The sequence below is a fragment of the Homarus americanus genome, unplaced genomic scaffold (assembly GCF_018991925.1).
Source record: "Homarus americanus isolate GMGI-L3 unplaced genomic scaffold, GMGI_Hamer_2.0 scaffold36734, whole genome shotgun sequence".
Classification (NCBI taxonomy): Eukaryota; Metazoa; Arthropoda; class Malacostraca; order Decapoda; family Nephropidae; genus Homarus; species Homarus americanus.
The window spans coordinates 11705771-11725267 of record NW_024733126.1 but is presented as its reverse complement, the minus strand read 5'-3'; the positions used below and the strand labels follow the sequence as shown (position 1 = coordinate 11725267).

Sequence of the window (19497 nt, the reverse complement as noted above, 5' to 3'; positions counted from 1 at the left end):
AATTATGCCCATACACTCGTCTATTCATCTAAAAACACCAAGATAAATACATCAGACATTTAACCACTCGAAACAGATCACACACACACACACACACACACACACACATTATAGTATGTTAAAATCGTCTTGTTTATATTAATCAGCTGATCGTATACAGTAAGTTATGTACTTAGTGATTTCAGCTAAAACTTCGTGAGGGTTGTAAAGCATCCGTGTGGTGGGTTGTGGCACTGTTGATTACGTGTTGGTGTAGGTGCCAGTGTCAGTGTGATTAAGGCGATGTGGTTCTGAGTCATTATTAATGCGTAGCCCTGGAGTCGGCCTTCTTAATTTGCCTGTCTAATAAACAAACTCAGCTTTTCCTAATCATTCACTTCCGAGGGTAATGAAAATTATCTATCGCAAGTCTTGTTTAGCTTTTGGTTCTGATGATAATCACAAAATCCAACTTGTTGACATTACACATAAGGCTAAATACATGTAGTAAACAATACGTTAAAACAGCTGGGCTCAGTGTAAACAAACATAACCTGCGTTGTGGCGCCGCCCTGAGCCAAGCAAACACTGTCTGACGTCACAAAAGAGGGAGGGGCCACGTCACGCTTGGCGAACAGTGATTGGTCGAGAGCAGCCAGTGCCAACGTGTAATTTACGACTGTTAGACATTTTGATGGATCATCCCAATAATGTATTCGAGGCTTGACTTTTTTATTGGTATCTTACCGGCAAATGATGTTCAGTAAAGCCCGACTCCTTGCTTTATTTCCCCACCAGCCCGGCCAGGCTCCCTGTTGCTGGTGCTCGATTTAAATGGCCACTCAGTAGCGTTAGGTAATACGCTTGTGTACACGTGCTTTTGTACTATGTGTGTGTGTGTGTATGTGTGTGTGTGTGTGTGTGTGTGTGTGTGTGTGTGTGTGAGTGTGTGTGGCTATGGATGTTTGTTGTGTACGTATAATTAATATTGTGTATTGTATGGTATGTACCTGTACACTATGCGTTTGTGTATGTACGGATATATATATATATATATATATATATATATATATATATATATATATATATATATATATATATATATATATATATATATATATATATATATATTATAGAGAGAAGTAAACAGTATCAGGAGATAATTATTTGTTGACAATAAAAATTTATCAATCACAGTCAGTAAGGTGTAACTCACCACAGTAAAGTTTCTTAGTTTTAAAGAAAATATCGTAGAAGAACATTTCCTCATTATGTTCTGTTATGTTCTGATACTCTTAATAAGTCGCCTGCCTCATAGATACAAAAGTTGATGAAACTTCAATCGTTTCGTTTCCGTTCTTCATTTTAGACTTAGGAAATGAATGGTGATTTTATTCATGTTGTAATGTTCTCAGACGAAAAAATAAAAATAGAATAATTGAATAAATAAAGAATTTTAGGAATATTTCTTCCCAAGTTACAAAATTAAGAAAATCCCATAATTTCGACACTTCTATATCTGTATCCGACACCAAACCAAGTTGAATATGTTAATAGCATAATGATCAGTAACTTGAACTTAATGTATTAGGATAAATTTTCCATAAACTGTAAAATAGATCAAATTACGTAAGTTATGACGTCACTAAATTTATTGTTTTTTAATAGGTTTGTTATCGGTTTTTTATGTGTCCACCAACAGCTTAATTACCATATTGTAATTACCATATTCTAATTGCCTTATTATTTTCTATCTTTCCTATTAATCTAGCATCGTTAATTCCAATCTTACTCGTATGTCGAATGGATCAAGGAGAATAGAAGCTTGAGAGAGAGAGAGAGAGAGAGAGAGAGAGAGAGAGAGAGAGAGAGTAATAAAAGACAAAATCAAAACAAAAGCGATCAGAATATAGCTAAAACAACACGTAAAATATACACGTATAGATTTACTCATATCCTCAACCTGTACCTGCATCTAGTATACACAAATTAATCTTTCAACAACCTACCCTTAGTGTGTGCGTGTTGATGATAAGTGAAATTGACTGCCACATGAAGAACAAAAATCATACAGAAATAAGCATACGTGAATCATCTGTGTATAGAAACATATTAACGTAAGGATATACAGAGTTAAGGGATGATAAATGAACACCAGTACACAATGAGATGCAGGAATAAATATTTGAGTTAAGAGGTGGATGGAAGATTATATTATGAGCATAAACAAGAGCATGTATAAAGGTAGATTATAGGTGAGAATTATAGGCTTTTGTTAGTTATAATATTACTAATAATACTGTGAATGTTGTGTGTATGTGTGTGTGTGTGTGTGTGTGTGTGTCTAAGAAACCAACATGCACACGAGCCTCAAATATTCAGATCATCGGATAAAACGTTTTCTTCGTTATCAAAGTTGAGCCAACTTGGGGGTCGACGCCGAGTTACGTGACAATTAATCTAAGTTTGCACCGAGTTTGACTACCTTTATCCGAGCCTTCTATAGCCTCACTGAAAATGGTCGTGACGATGATTGATCATTTCACTCACTGAATTACCGTTCGCCCCCAACTCGGTAAACAAAGAATTACAAAAACAAAAACAAAAAAACATTCGTAATTGATATATGTTTCCTGAGTAACTCTTTAAATTCATACAAGACATTTTGAACTGTGTTTAATTACTTGTTTATGATAATTCAACCTCTTGCAACTTACTATGGATATAATATTTTCCAGCACCTTGTAAGTTAGTCCCAACCTGGTCTAAGAGCCGTACGATAATTTGGGAACTGAGTCAGGTGTCTACCAGTTGTGTTCCTCTCACCAGTGCCGGGCGAACGATATATATATTTTATTTTTTATTATCGTTCTTAAACATAATTGTATCTTATTGTCACACGCTACAAGGGAAGTAAGTTCTGACCAAGACAAACATATACAGGCGACACGCAGCCACACTATAGTAGACTTTAGAAAAAAATGCATTGAAAAAAAAATCATTTGATAAAGAAAATGCTAAAATCATTTCCAAAAGTAACGTGACAAAAAAAAACTAAATGATAAACAAAGGATTCTGCACTATTCTTCCCCTAAACTTTTTTAACACAGACAAATATATATAATTGTGTGCATAGGGAAGACAAAGACACTCATACTGCACATATACTGGCAGCGTGTTTATAGGTAATAAGATCTCCTTTCACAGAGATAACGGTAAGTTAAAAAAAGTTCACAACAGGAGTTCATAGTTAACGCGTTACCGTTTATAAGACCTGTGTGTGTGTGTGTGTGTGTGTTATTCCAATATTAACTAAAAGACATATACCCCTTAATTTGTTATTGCTATTGACTATTGTATTATTATTAACCAAAAAATTTAGTGCTTAAAGGCCTTATTTGTTTAATGCACATTAATACATTATAGCATCAGCAGCATCCTAACACCTTTATCATGTTCATAAATACAGAACAAATGGGGGTTTGGTCTCTCTATAAAGCATAAACAAATGAACAGTAAACAAGACAAAGAAAACAGTCAAACAGACAGATGATGGACACTGACTGGCTCTTCAGTCCGTGTCAACAAATTAACAGGAAACGAGAGAGAGAGAGAGAGAGAGAGAGAGAGAGAGAGAGAGAGAGAGAGAGAGAGAGACTTCGATCTTTGGGTCTAGCTGGCCACACACACACACACCGCAGACCCCACTGTGAATGGACCCCCATCTGCATGTGGTCGCCATTTGACATCACGAACTAACAATAACTGGCGGCGATACGGCCATAACTACTCGCTCTGCGTCTAATTATCTTCTAACCACCTATGCAATTACCTGACGAAGGCCATTTACCTAAAAGGGTACATGGGAGACGGGGTTTGAGTGACTCCGTAAGAGAGAGGGCGGACCGTCACTAGTCTCCGGTAGGGGCGATGGTTTTATATGGTGTGTGTGTGTGTGTCTCTCTCTCTTCCTCCTCCTCCTCCTTTTCTTCCCTCTCTCCCTGCTCCTTCCACCCCCTTTCTCCACCTCCCCCTCCCCAAACCTATTCTTCCTCTTCTCTATCACATTTCCACCCACTCCCACTCGTCTTCCTCCTCATTTTCCTCCTCATTTTCCCACTCAATTTCCTCCTCCTCTCTCTACTACCCCTCCCCCATCCCACTCATTTTCCTCCTCCTCTTCTCTCTACCACCCCTCCCCACTCCCACTCATTTTCCTCCTCCTCCTCGTGTGCGTCTCGTGCCGCTGACCTTGGTAATTCCCGAGGCATCAGGGAGGACGGCTGGGATGATTAAGAGGCTGGAAATGGAGTGTCAGTTCCCGCGTGTCTCCGTTAACCCAATACTTGGTTCATCATCCTAAAACTTGACTGACAGATCTTCAAGACGACCACCACCAACTTTCTTGAGACTCCTTCCTTCCTCCTTCTCTTCCTTCTTTCCTCCCTCTCTTCCTTCTTTCCTTCTTCTTCTTCTCCTCCTCCTTCCTTTCTTCTTCCCTCCCCCTCTTCCTTCTTCCCTCCCTTCATTTCTTCTTTCTTTCTTCTCTTTCTCCTCCTTCCTTCCTTCTTCTCCCTGTCCCTCCTTTTCCCCCGTTTCCCCACTTTTTCTTTTTATCTCCCTCATTCCTTCTCCCTTCTTCTTTTCCTCCCTCACCTTTTCCCTTCTTTTCTTCTTCTCCCCATCCCTCCTTTTTCCCCGTATCCCCATCTTTCCTTTTATCCCTCTCCTTCCTTGTCCTTTTCTCCTTCCTTCCCTCTCTCCCTCCCTTCAACTGCTTCTTAATCTTTTACCTCCTTCAACCACATGTCTCTATCTTTCTCCTTGCCTCCATCTTCCCTTTATCTCCTCCCTCTTCCTCGTTCTACCTTCTACTCTCTGTCTGTCTATTTCGTTACCTATCCTTCCTTTACTCCTCCTCTTCTCATATCTCTTTTCATTTTCTGTCTATATGTTTTTTACACTCTCTCTCTCTCTCTCTCTCTCTCTCTTTTTTCTTCTAGTTTAATCTTCATTTATTTTGCATTATCTTTTATTATTAACTTGGGACTCTGAGCGCAGGGTTTATTGATTTAGCTGTGTTCACGTGTGTGTGTGTGTGTGTGTGTGTGTTTACCTGTGACTCTTTGTGTATATATACAGTAAAGGATTATATATATTTATAATAAAGTGTTAAATTATTGCTATATATTTTTATAGTGAAATGATAAATCTAGAAGGAGTTAGATCGTAGAATTATATATTAAATAACACACCTGATATACGTTATACTCAGAATCCCTCATCAATATAACAATAACGCGATGGATATTTTTTATTGTCTTTAAATTATTTTGTTAATATTAAATGAGGAATATTACTAAAAGCCGAAAAGTAGACGATTAAAATACACACGAGAGAGTATTACAACTGAACCATGATATATTAGAAAGCAAACGACATTAATTAGGTGTTTGTGTTTATTTACGAACGTTGTTGTTGTTGTGAGAACCGGCTATATCAATATCAATATTATTATTATTATTATTATTATTATTATTATTATTATTATTATTATTATTATTATTATTATTACCCGAATTAAACAAACAATATCGCCTCCCGTAATGTATAAGAAGGTTCGCCTGTCTTAATATAGTATGTGGTGGTGGTCCTGTTCAACATAGCAAGTAATCTCTAATGTCAGACTTACCCCTCCCACACACACACACACATTCCTCACTCACGACCCACCTGCACTAAGCCACCAATGACGTTCGACCAGACCAACTCTCCATAACATACGAAGAACATAAGAAATATATATCTTTTTATTCTGAATTTTTAATGACTAAATACATTAAATAATCTAGAATACATGATTAACCCTTATGGATGGAGGCCTATCTGTTGTGAATAAAATCATCTGAAGTCAAAATGGCGCTCCCCAGTAGTGAAGAGTTTAAAAGCCTTAGTTATTGAAGCGCAGTAATACATTATCACATTAACATAACCCGAAGATTTCTCCTGACTGGTGTAGTCGTGATGATGCACAACAGAGAAAGCCAAGCTATAACAGATGGTCCATATTACTTCTAGTTTCCCTCCATCACAAACCATTCGTAATAGCAAGTTGAATACCGTTTTTATCAGGACAGCTTAACATGGTAGACTATGGTTTCCGTGTTAGCTTTGTTATATGTTAGTTAAGCCAGTTTAACATAGCAAGCACAGACCAGAGAGTTGGAACAGAGAAACAAGCATGCGGGACTTTCCTTAGTTACATGGTATTCAAGCAGCGATGTCGACTTGTACAGCTGCTTCAGGTTGAGAGAGTGACAGATGGAGGATGAGGGAAGGCAGAGGAGGACGGGAGAGGCCAAGGTGAGAGATGGTAGAGAGAGAGAGAGAGAGAGAGAGATTGATATGATGGAGGATATTAAGGAAGGAAGGAGATGGAGGAGAAAGAAATGAAGAACCAAGGAAAAATGAGAGATAAGGAAAGCAGAAAACATCGAGGTAGAACAGGGAGCGAGAGAGAAAAAGAGAGAGAAAAGCAAGGGAGAAGGGAAGGAAATAAAGCATGAAAAAGCCGAGGGGGAACAAGGAGAGAGAGAGAGAGAGAGAGAGAGAGAGAGAGAGAGAGGAGGACTTTAGCTTCGGCAACAGTGACAGGCGGTGGACTAATTTTCGCTGGGTTTCGGTCGACGAGAGTCTGCGGGCGACACTTCTATTACCCTCCCATCACACGTCACACAAGCCCTAGTTAATTTCTGCCGGAGGGAGTAGGGGGAGGCAGGAGGTAGTGAGAGGTGACAGGGAGGGAGGGGGCTTGGGGACCTAAGGGTGTGTGGGAGGTAGGAGGTGACAGTGAGAGGGAGGAGGTGTGTGGAGGTGTAGGAGAGAGGAGGAAGTCGTGAGTGGGGGTGGGGGAGGGAAGAGGAGGTTGAGGGGTGACAGGGAGAGGTAGGTGGGGTGCTAGGTAAGAGGAGGTGGGTGGGGTGGGAGGAGGAAGGGGGCTGGGGGAGAGGAGGAGGTTGTGGGTGGGGTGTGGGTGGGAGTTGACAAGGGGAGGGAGGGGATGTGGGAGGTAGGGGATGGTGAGAAGTTGAAAGAGAGGAAATGTTAAGAGTGACAGCCAGGGAGGGAGAGAGAGGTAGAAGCGGGAGAGGAAGAGGTGTAAGAGGTAGGAAAATGAGAGGAGGTAATAAGAGGCGACGATGGAGGAACAAGTAGATGAGACTTAATAAATAAAAGGAAAGATAGATAAAGAAAACAATAGACAAGAAGAATGGAGTTGATATTTTAGCTGATAAAGGAGAATAATAAAAGTAATTTAAAACAAACATTAAAAGAAAAAGCGAATGTAATTAACAGGAAGAAAATATTATCTCAATTAGAGGAGAGAGAGAGAGAGAGAGAGAGAGAGAGAGAGAGAGAGAATGAATGAATGAATGATTAAAAGACACAGATACATCAAAGTAGAGAGAGAAATTAAAGAGAGACAAAAGGATAGAGAGAAAGAGAGAAAGAGTAACAACTTTAGAGAGCACCAGGTGTGTCTTATTTTCCACAGGTGTTAAGGTGAAAGTCTCAGTACCTGAAGGCGACGCGGGTGGGGGAGGGGGAGGTTCCTGCTTGCACTCTCCACCTCCCTCAATTTACACTCATTATATTTTACTTTGTTTTCTTTCGTGGTTACTGCCTCCTCCTCCTCCTCCTCCTCCTCCTCCTCCCCTTCCTCCTCCTTGTGTTGCACCCCTACTTCTGCTCCTCCTCTATCCCCCTTCCTCTTCTATTCTTCCTACTGGCGAGTCCTCCTTCCTTTCTCCTGTCCCCTCCCCTTCCTGATACTCCTGTCTATCCTCGTCCTCCTCCTACTCCTCCTCCTCCTTCCTTTATCATCCTCTCCATTCCCTATTTACATACTTTTGTCTTACGAAGGAAAGTAATGGAGAGAGTAGGTTAAGGAAAGAATGGAAAAGTGAATAGTGTGGAAAAGGTGATTAAAGGGGAGATAGAACAGGCGAATGGTAATGAAGGAAAAGAAATAAGTGGGAGGGGAAGAGATGAGAAGAGAAAACTTGACAGGGGGGAAAGAAAAGTAGCAATGGGGAAGAAATGGGGAAAGAGAAGTGGGGATAGGGAATATCTGGAGATGGAAAGGGAGGAGGGGAAAGACAGGAAGTATATTGGGGGGGTGAATAATAAGGAGAGAAAATATGAGTAGGAAAGACAAAAGAGATTGAGGGATGAATAGGAAGGGGAAAATTAAATAAGAAAGATGGGGAGAAGGAACAAGGAACAATTAGAGACGTAGACATAGGAAACAAGAAGAAGAAGAAGAAGAGAAAGAGCGATAAAGAAGGAATAGCTTACAGGGAAAGAGGGAGGAAAGGGAGGTAGAGAGGGAGGGGGAGGGAAGTTGGTAAGTGTAGGAGTGATCAGAGGGGAGGAAGAGGGATACCGTACCAGGAAAGGAGAGAGAAGAGGGGGTTAATGCTCCGTGTGTGGTGATTCAACCGTACTGCGCATTGTTATCGAGATATTAATGACACCTATACACATTATTCACTGCCTACTTCTGGTTGCCGGGGTCGTGGTGACTCAGGTCTACCTTCCTCCCCCCCCACCCCATTACACTATTTGTTCTTCAATACTACTCTATTTCATCACCATGTACCTTGATGTGATGTATTGCTGTCAGCTGTTTCGTCGGCTATATTTACATTTATCAATATCAGACGGTACTTGAAGGTGGCTTAGTGGTATATCGTTGGTGATTTTTATGTGATTTGGATGTGATTTATTTTTTTTTTCATTTATGGTTTGGTTATATTATGAATGTCTCTCTATAAGGCGCCTCCTCCCCCCCAAAAAGGTAACCCATAAAAAAATCTATATTACTTATGATCTTTTTCACATGATATTTTTTTCTATTTAAGATTCGTATTACTTTTTCTCACTAATATATCAAAACCCACAAATATTTTTTTTTTATAATGACATCATCAAGTGACTCAGCATTACCAATATACCGAGGAACAGAAGCCATTGTTTAAGTTGTGTAGTCATAAAGTTCTCTAAAAGTCAACTGACACTTACAGTAAAGAGAAAAGTACTTAAAGGTGTATTATTCAACGAGTACCAGTAACCATAAACACAACTAGGTGCAGACAATGTAATTTTTATATAGAAAAAACTTAAGAAACAGTACCTGCCTTTATCCCCACCTAAAATTCTATTGCTATTACTACTGCTACTACTACTACTACTACTACTATTACTACTATTAATAATAACAGATTCCTTCCCTCGTCCTCACCATCCAATAACGTTATTCTCCTTAACTTACTAAGCAAGGCACTGACTCCTCCTTCCCTCAACAGGTACAGTGAACTCCAACGGGGAGACCAAGAGACAGAGGACCTCCTACACACGGTACCAGACGCTCGAGTTGGAGAAGGAGTTCCACTTCAACCGCTACCTGACGCGGCGACGGAGGATAGAGATCGCCCACGCCCTCTGCCTCACAGAGCGACAGATCAAAATCTGGTTCCAAAACCGGAGGATGAAGTGGAAGAAGGAACACAAGATGGCCAGCATGAACGCGGGTATGGGTATGCATCCACAGGCGTACCACCAAATGCACCACCAGATGATGCACCCTCATCATCTACACCCTCATCTCGCAGACTTTGAAACGAAAGGCTACTACTAGGTGAGTCTTCCAGGAGTCTCTTTTAACCTTTTTATTAACTGGGTTTTATCTCATAAGTTTCTTCAGATCTCTTATCACTAGGAAGTTAAAGTTTTGTTGTCTGAGTTTGTACACGGACCTGGAGACGTTAGCTTACTGTGGTTTATCTCGCACTCGAGTGATTAGGTCTTATTAGCCGAGTCTCTAAGCGTCTTTTAAACCTTCAATTATCTAACTGGGTTTTATCTCGCGAGTCTCTCCTCTTATACCAATAACTAGATTTTCGTCAATTGAGTCTCTTTACATTGTACGGCTTCTCACTAATACCTAATTAGATTTCTTTATGTAATCTTTACAGGTTTCTTACACAGGTAGCTCATTAGTTTTATCATCTTAATTATATATATATATATATATATATATATATATATATATATATATATATATCTTATCTTACTAATCAGACTTTACTAGAGACTCTTTATATATTTGATACTTATAATTAAATGCATTTCACGATATCGATCTCTGAACATCTGTCTACTTAAGGTGTAGCTTAAAATATGCCGCCGAAATATTAAATTATGTTGGATATATTCCCTAAGTACTTTTCACCGATATATTTATTCAGGTCTCCTTTATTAATAACAATATAGATGCAAATCCTTGTAATGTCCTGAGAAGAACTATATTATGAAAGCTTTCTCTATTGTTAACAACTCGACGGAAATAGACGCATTATTACAACTACAATAATTTGTAACAATTATTCGCTATAGAATCAGCTTTATGATGGCATTAGCATATGGAAACTACTGTACCTGTATTTAAACTTACTCCTGTACTTGTACTAATTTTCTGAATACATTGTACTCTAGCTGTCGGTATCAGCAGCCCATAGTCAGCTATATATCAACATTAGATAGATATCTTAATTAGATGCTCACCATCAATTACAGCAACTTCAATGTGCCTTCCAGAACGATAAACTTGTTAATAGCTAAATTATGCTAATTGGCCAGAGTCCCAAAAGAAGTTGTGTCATTCATTATTTGTCGAACAACAAGAAAAAACAGCAACACAATTCTGGTAATTATTTCAATTTAAAATAAGTTTGTTTTTGTGGATATATACGAGTATCATAACCATTAATGTACTAATTTCTACTAAAGCTGTTTGTTAAAATAATTCTCATTCATGTTCTTCCTTGCAATACATTTCTTATTCACCACTTAACTTAATTATTACCGTACTGTGCGAGTACATACATAAGTTTCCGTGAATGACCCTTATTTTATTCTCTAAGTCAGCCAAAAATAGTACCCATTTATATATATGTATATATATATATATATATATATATATATATATATATATATATATATATATATATATATATATATATATATATATATATATATATATATATATATATATATATATATAAAGAGTTTTTCGTAACCAGATAATTTAATATTTAAAAACTAAAGTCATCCAGACAAAATCACAAAATTTACTCAAAGTGTTTGAGAAAACGAGTTAAAGACGAGCCCCCCCAAAAATTATCCCCAATCGATTCCCTCGTACATCGTAAGTAAAGAGAGGCCCCCGGCGCCTCACAACACATGAGCTATTGTTGAACACGGGATCATGGTCCGGGTTATGTGACCACAGTGTGACGGTGTGTCCTCAGCCACAGTAAATCATACCACGATAGCCCAGCTGAGTCTTGTGGTCGTGTTGAGGTACTTCACTACACGCTTATGGCCCACCCCCCCCCCTCCCCCAAGGTCAATTTTCGGGAGTGTTGTTATGTTTTACTTTATGGGACGAATTCATGGATAGGAATAACTGATAAAGAGGGGATTACAGAGGGAGGCGCAAGAGAAGAGAGGAGGGAGGAGGAGGAGGAGGGGGGGGTCATATTGCTGAGTGTTTAGCGAAGGGGGTTGTTGTTGTTGTTGAGGGGCTTCACGTTACGTTATTAATGCTACAACACGGTGGTGGGTATTGTGATTACTGTAGGTGGGAGGAGCAAGAGAGAGAGAGATGAAAGGGCACTAGTGGAAGGGAGCGAAAGGATAGAGGCCTTTGATGATGGTTGGAGAGATGGTGGAGGAATGATGACGGAAGAGGAGGGGAGAGGGAGTTGGTAGAATTTGGTCAAGGAAGGAGGGTGATAAAGGGGAAGAAGGGATTTAAGGATAGTATGGTATACGATAGGATAGATGGATTTTCTCTTCTACTCTTTGTTGTGTCTTCGTTATTCTTCCTTGTTTCTTCATTTCTCTTTCATCTTTTACTTCCCATATGTTATTGTTCTTTAAAGTAGAAGGAGGAGGAAGATGAGAAGTAGGAGGAGAAGAAGAAGTAGGAGGAGGAAGAGAAGAAGGAAGAGGAGGAAGAAGAAGAGGATGGGGAAAAGTAGGAAGTGGAGGAGGAGGAAGAGAAGTAGAAGTAGGAGGAGGAGGAGGAAGAGGAGGAGGAGGGGAAGCAAGAGAATGAGGAGATGTAGGAGGAGGAGGAAAAGAAGGAGGAGAAAGAGGAAGGGGAGGAGCAGGAGGAGGTGGAAAAAAGGGCAGTAATAGAATCAACACAGGCACAACCTTGTAAACACCAAGATCGACGGATACAAACCTCAACCTATTGAAGAAAATTTTAACCTAGCCTTTCGTTACGATCCTAACTGTAGCCACGACCAGAATGGGATAAACAGAGAGTGTAAACATTACTGACAGACTTTCTTTTAGGTCACGTCATCCTGGCACGAGAAGTCCTTACACTGGCGATAATTTAGGGATCAGGGAATTTTATTAATACGAGTCCTCTCTCTACCAAGGGCTCATTATACCAAGGGGTTCACTATACTAAAGGCTTCTGTATACCAACGAGCTCATTATATCAAGGTACTCAATTATTCCAAATGACTCATTGCAATTTCCATAAGCTTTACAACAGTCTTATACAATTCCCAGATTCTTAATACTTTCAAGACATTACAAAACCCTCACAGGTATTACCAAACATCCGGGACGTTCCGATATTTATACACATGTCTCCGTGATATTTCCTGTTGCCCCCGAGGTACAGGATGGAGGGGTGGGAGTCGTAGAAGGTCGGAGGAGGTGGACAGTTGACAGAGGATAGTTGTTGTCTCTGGTGGATAGATACGTTAGGAGGAAGGAAAGGAATTGAAAAAAATGAAAGGTGGAGGAGGGAGAGGGAAAAGATTAGGGAGGAGAAGGTAAGAGAAATAGACAGTGATGTAAGAAAGGAAAGGTGAGGCTTTGGAAGAGTGAGATGAAGAGGGAAGAGATGGAGGAACAGAGGGATAAAAAACAAGATAGACGAGAAAAGTACAAGTACAAAGAACAGATAGGAACTAAACTTGTGTAGGGGAGGTAAGAAAAACGAAGAAAAGGAAGTGAGAGAAATGGATAAATAACAATACAGAGGAAGAGCATGAGTAGAAGAAGGAGGGGAAAGTAGACTACAGGAGGAGGGAGAAGAAACTGAATTGAGGAAGGAGGAGGAGAATAAGGAGAAGGAAGAGGAGGTGGATGAAAAGAGGAGAAAGAGAAAAAGGAGAGGGAACTGGATTGAGGAATGAGAAGAAGGAAGAGGGGGAGGAAGAGGTTAAAAAGAAATAACAGCAGGATGATGAAGGAGGTCGTGGGGGTACCTTACCTGTCACACATAAAGAACAGGAGAAAAATCGGCGATTTCCTAAGGGGTGGATGGTAGACCTCCCAGCTTAACATACCCGAGGGTCTTGCCTCTATAATCTAACTCTCCCATTTGACGCCTGATGTAACTAACGCCTGATTCCGGTCCTCCAAGTGTTGTATTTCGCTGGATGCCATTACACACACCTACAGTTTTATTGATAATGTGTTAGCTATCCCCTTCAGAATCTCTCTCTCTCTCTCTCTCTCTCTCTCTCTCTCTCTCTCTCTCTCTCTCTCTCTCTCTCTCTCTCTCTCTCTCTCTCTCTCTCTCTCTCTTCACCATCCGCACCCTCATTACCTCACTTATCATCTCCATTACCTACAACATCATCATCTCCCGACTAATTCTCTGCTAATACTCTACCTGTAATTACAACCCAAATCTTCGCTTGCATACAACATCCTGATTCCAATAGTGTAAACCCAACACTGGACACGAGAGAGATCTATGACATTGACGTAAAAGTGTTAAAATCATCACTTAATATATTGCATAGTTCTACAATTGAATGACCTCTTTAGCCCAAGTTACCTGTTCATATGGCCATTAAGCATCAAGGAGGCAGTCGGTCAAGTAATCAGTACCTTATTATTAAAGTATTACCATTTCCTGCCTAAGATGATAAAGACAATCGACTACTTCCTCACCTCGTTAGATAATACGACATTAGCATTTGTAAACCTTGAGTGAATAATGCTAATTGACATTAGTTGTCAGTTAACTGCTTCATAATTAGCCACTTCCTTACGGCAATTACTTTACCTTTACTTGGTACTTCCGTAGTTGACTGGTGAACGTGATCATTGTATCTCCCTTAAAGTCATTATCCAAAATTCATATATCATTTCCCATCTAAATTGACGCTTATGATGAAAGAGATTTGTCACGTAATGCTATAATTGCCGTGAGAATCTCTATAGTTACGTACGCTATATATGGGTAAGAATCACTTAATTATACACCACTAGTGATGTAATGAGACTAATAGATCCAGGTTGTATAATGTTATATAATCATCAATAATTATGTTAGTGTAATCATTGGTGACCATGACATCTGTACAGTGAAAGACAACAAAGTGTGTCCTTGAAAATGATAATACTACAACACACATCCATACATTCATTCGTAAATACATACATACTGTATACATCTACATCCATACCTACTTATATAAAAATATGTATATATTCACCTATACATACAGATATACATAGAGATAAGCTATAGACAAAAATATACAAGGAGAGACACATAAATAGACAATGAGCAAAGAAGGAAAACTTGAAGTGCTTAAGAATAAAGGAGGAACACATACATGGACAAACAGAGAAACAGCAGGAAGACAGAGATAAAGAGAGCCAACAGACAAGGCAGCCGAGTAAACAGTGCCACACATATAGGCAGTCACACACACACACACACACACACACATACACACACACACACATATACACACACACACACACACACATCGAGTACCAGAGAGAAAGAGAGAGAGAGAGAGACAGACAGACAAAAACAAACATACATAGCTACAGAGAAAAAGATAGATGGAAAGACAGACAGACAGATAGACAGATAGACAGACAGACATAGCTACAGAGAAAAAGATAGATGGAAAGACAGACATACAAACAGACAGACATACAGACAGGAAGACAGACAGACAGACAAACATAGCGACAGAGAAAAAAGGTAGACGGAAATACAGACAGACAGACGGACAAGCTGACACAGACGCATACAAATGACGTCAGGGGAGACAGGTCAAGAATACACAGACAGAACCCCGATAGTTCCCGTCTGCTGGGCTGAATTTTGTGGGGGTTAATTCGAGTGAAAGGAGAGGGAAAGGAGAAGGAAAGGGAGGAGAGGAAGAAGAAGGAAAAAGAGAGAAAGAAGAAGGAAAGGGAGGAGAGGAAGGAGAAAGAAAAAGAGAGGAAGGAGAAGGAAAAGAGAGGAAGGAGGAGGAAAAAAGTGAGAAAGGAATGAGGGAAAGGAGAAGGAAAGGGCGAACAGAAAGGAGAAGGAAAAAGAGAGGAAGAAGGAGGGAAAGGAGAGAAAGGAGGAGGAAAAAAGTGAGAAAGGAATGAGGGAAAGGAGAAGGAAAGGGCGAACAGAAAGGAGAAGGAAAAAGAGAGGAAGAAGGAGGGAAAGGAGAGAAAGGAGGAGGAAAAAAGTGAGAAAGGAATGAGGGAAAGGAGAAGGAAAAGAGGTGCATAGGAGAGATTATGATGTGAAGGAGGGGTTGTAGTGCCCTGGGAATGTTGTGGTTGGAAAAGGTGGTTGTGGTAGAGAGCATGGGGGGTTTTAGTGGAAGGTTGCAGAGGTTGTAGTGTCAGTGATGGTGGTAGTAGTAGTAGTAGTAGTATTAGCAGTTGTAGTAGTAGTAGTATGGTAGTAGTATGGTATTAGTAGTATGGTAGTAGTAGCATGGTAGTATGGTAGTAGTAGTGTGGTAGTAGTAGTGGCGTTAGTAGTATGGTAATAGCAGTAGTATGGTTGTAGTAGTGGTGTTAGTAGTAGTAGGAGCAGCAGTAGTAGTGATGGTGGTGGTTGTGGTGGTAGTGGTAATAAGAGGAGTAGGAGGAGGAGGAAGAAGAAGAAGAAGAGGAAGAGGAGGAAGAAGAGGAGGAGGAGGAGGAGGAGGGGATGGAGAAAAATAGGGTAAAAGGAAGAAAAGAAGGAAAAGGACTAGGGGTGGAGGAGGGCTATTAGATTTATTCAAGTAAATATGCTTTTGTTGAAAGAGAGTTAGAGGTAATGGCAGGTAATTTGTAGGTAATTTACAGGTAAAATTGCAGGTAATTGGAGGTGTTGGAAAATAATTTTGGAGACAATGGCAGCGACCCAATGAGATACCAGAGGGGAATTTTCGGAACTATTTTATAGAATTTTGAGTTTGATTATTATTATTATTATTATTGGTAGGGGGGGAGGGGAAGGCCTAAACTGTCACTAAATAACAAGTAATAAAAGCTAAGAATAAAGGAAGAATGAAGGTGGTGGTGGTGGTGGGAGGTAATTGAGGAACAGGAGTGTCTGGTAACGCAGGATGGATCGTTGTAGGAGGAGATGGGTGGTGTTGGAGTGGGCGTGTCTCTTGTGTTGGAGAAGGTGTGTGTGTGTGTGTGTGTGTGTGTGTGTGTGTGTGTGTGTGTGTGTGTGTGTGTGTGTGTGTGTGCGTGTGTGTGTAACACAGTAGAGAGGGTATGTGTGTCTTGTGTTGGAGAAGGTGTGTGTGTGTGTGTGTGTTTGAAGCGTTAGAGAGGGCGTGTGTTTGTTGTGTTGGAGGCGGCAGAGACGATGGGCGGTGTGGAGTGTTTTACGGTGTGCAGTGGAGGGTGTTGGGGGAGGAGGTTAGTGCTGGAGTTGGCGCTGTTGGAGGAGGTAACAGCAGCAGCAGCAGGCAGGGCGTGAATGGCGTGGCGTCACAGGGACAGTTGTCTGGTCTGACAGTGACGGATAGGGACACGGCCGAGCCTCCCTCGCCCGCCGATCCTGCCCGCCGATAACCCACGCTTTCTCCCCGCCCGCCGCCCGCACGCCCACCATGGATTTGCCCGCCCACCCGCACGCCCACATAAGACCTGCTCAGACACCTACACGCCCATCATTGAACAACTGATCAGCCGGCACGCCCATCCTTGACCAGCTAATTCACTCTCACGCTCATCTTGAATCTCTTAACCCACCATAATCCACATGCATGCCCATCCTTGACTTGCTTATGCGCTTGCATGCCCACCTGCACGTATATCTCCTCCAGCTCGCTCACCCTAGATCCACAACACTCACCAGGGAATCTACACGCCCACCCCATGCACTTATCCCGGACTGACACACCCCCACGCCCATCCTAAACGTTATCTCTTCACACGTACGATAACATACGAGTACACTATTTACCCATCCACCGCCCGCCTTACACCTGCATACCCAAAAACCCACATAACCTCTACACACCTGCATGTCCAAAAACCCATTAGATCCCTTAGATTCCTACTACACACCTGTACGGTCACCTGGTCGCCCACATGCGCCTCACTCCGCTCCTCCACGCCCACCCGCTTGCACGGTGCACCTCCCACGACCACCTGCGACTTGCCCGTCCGCACATCTACCCAGGACTGGCATATATTAACCCACAACGCCCTCACACCCACCCTCAAACTCCACGCCCATCCCCTCATCACGATCCTTGCTCGCCCGCCCTCTTGAGAATATTACAACAGAAATTAAAGAAATAAAAATAAGTGAATCGATTGGCAAAATAAAAATAATATATTATGGATACATTTATATTTGACAGTAATAATAATAATAATAATAATAATAATAATAATAATAATAATAATAATAATAATAATAATAATAATAATAATAATAATAATAATAATAATAATAATTATAATAATAATAATTATAATAATAATAATAATAAAAATAATAACAATAATAACATTAATAATAATAATAATAATAATATTAATAATAATAATAAGCTAAGATTCATTTCCAATAATTATGTAAATACACCATTGGAACTTAAACTACAATGTACCCTGTCAATGGTAGGTATCGCAGACAGAAAGAGAGAGAGAGAGAGAGAGAGAAAGAGAAATCAATTATCACACAACACCTTACACACTCTATGACAGTAAACTTTGGTCTGTAGCTTTCAACACCTCTCATTCATTGAAGAATTATTACACCACATTGCAGTTCAGATATCTCATGGCTGCTTCATGTTAGCTTATCGCAGTATGATATAGTTCAGTCACTGTTTCATGGTATGTCTCATGGTAGTTGTGATGTGTGGACTGTATCTATACCTATTGTGATATTTTCCCATGGTGTTTATGGTTTGTTTAGTAAGTGTTGTTATTTGGATGGGGTTTTCATGGTTGGTTATGGTAGTTATGGTGATTTTTGTTATTTAGACTGTTATTCGTGGGAGTTATGGTAGTGTCAATCATACTAGACTGTCCCTCAATGGCTGTATAATGATAGTAAATTATTATCATCCATAAACCATACGGCTCCACCTTCACAACATTACTGTCACCACAACTTATCAGGAATTCTGTTGGAAAAGTAATGGTTATGACCACATTTCACAATACACACGAGGTAAAGAATGAAAATTGTTGAGAATAAAGTCAAGTATATACGACATAAATAAATTTCACCATGATAATATAAATAGTACCAATAATGATGATAACAATAATAGTAATAGTAGTAGTAGGAATATAATGGCTGTGTTCGCTCCATATACAACACTAAACAATGATGTTATATTGGAAGTTACAGAGATAATATTTGAGAAACTAATTGACCTTTGAGTAGTACACATTCTAAGTGGGATAATAGTAATATTAAGGGAAATGTTAAAATATTGGCGATAGCTATTGCAATAATAATAATATAAATATTAGAAATAGTATTATAATACTAATACTAATAGCATTGTTAATAAAATGATACTTAAGCTAACAGTAAAAAATAGTAGTTTTGAAATAATAATAATAATAATAATAATAATAGCTACATCAATAACCATTTAAGAAATATTGGTAGATAATGATGTTAATGAAAAAAAAACATTAAAATAATTTCATTGTATTGATAACAACATAAATGAAAGTACATTCATACGGTACCTTATAAAAAATCAAAACGAAAACTACAAACGTAATAAAATAAATTGTAAATGTTAATCATAAAAAAACACAAAAGAAAATTGTAGAACGTGAATTTTACAAGACTGGGGCCACGTTGACCTATTCATCAAACGTTACATAAATTCTCTAGACTAACTTCCTCAAATTTGGTGATGCAATGCAGCTTTCGCCGTCTATGAGCTCGTGTGAGTTTTTTGCAGTATTGCGGGTTGCATGGCATGGCTGCTGTGCGACTTGACAAAAGCTCATAAATATTGTTATTTTTTTGTTTTTTTTAACGCCTTCCTCTGGCACATCTCCGTCAGCGATGGTGATGTAAGGAGCTGCGTCCTCCAGACACTTGTGTGTTGTGTTTGTGTGTGTGTACAGCTGATGGTCTGGGCTACTGGGGGTATTATGTTTATATTATGTAGCTAGGAT

General features: G+C 39.8%; 1 protein-coding gene across 4 annotated transcripts in view; it reads left to right on the top strand.

Annotated features, from left to right (window-relative positions):
• The window catches only part of LOC121869356 (homeotic protein Sex combs reduced-like), a 120668-nt gene that overhangs the window by 82917 nt on the left and 18254 nt on the right, over window positions 1–19497 (top strand). For all 4 annotated transcript variants that reach the window (XM_042370687.1, XM_042370690.1, XM_042370688.1 and 1 more), the window contains one exon: window positions 9348–9679. In XM_042370687.1, coding sequence (XP_042226621.1) covers window positions 9348–9679 — 332 coding nt within the window. The remainder of the gene's footprint in view (window positions 1–9347; window positions 9680–19497) is intronic.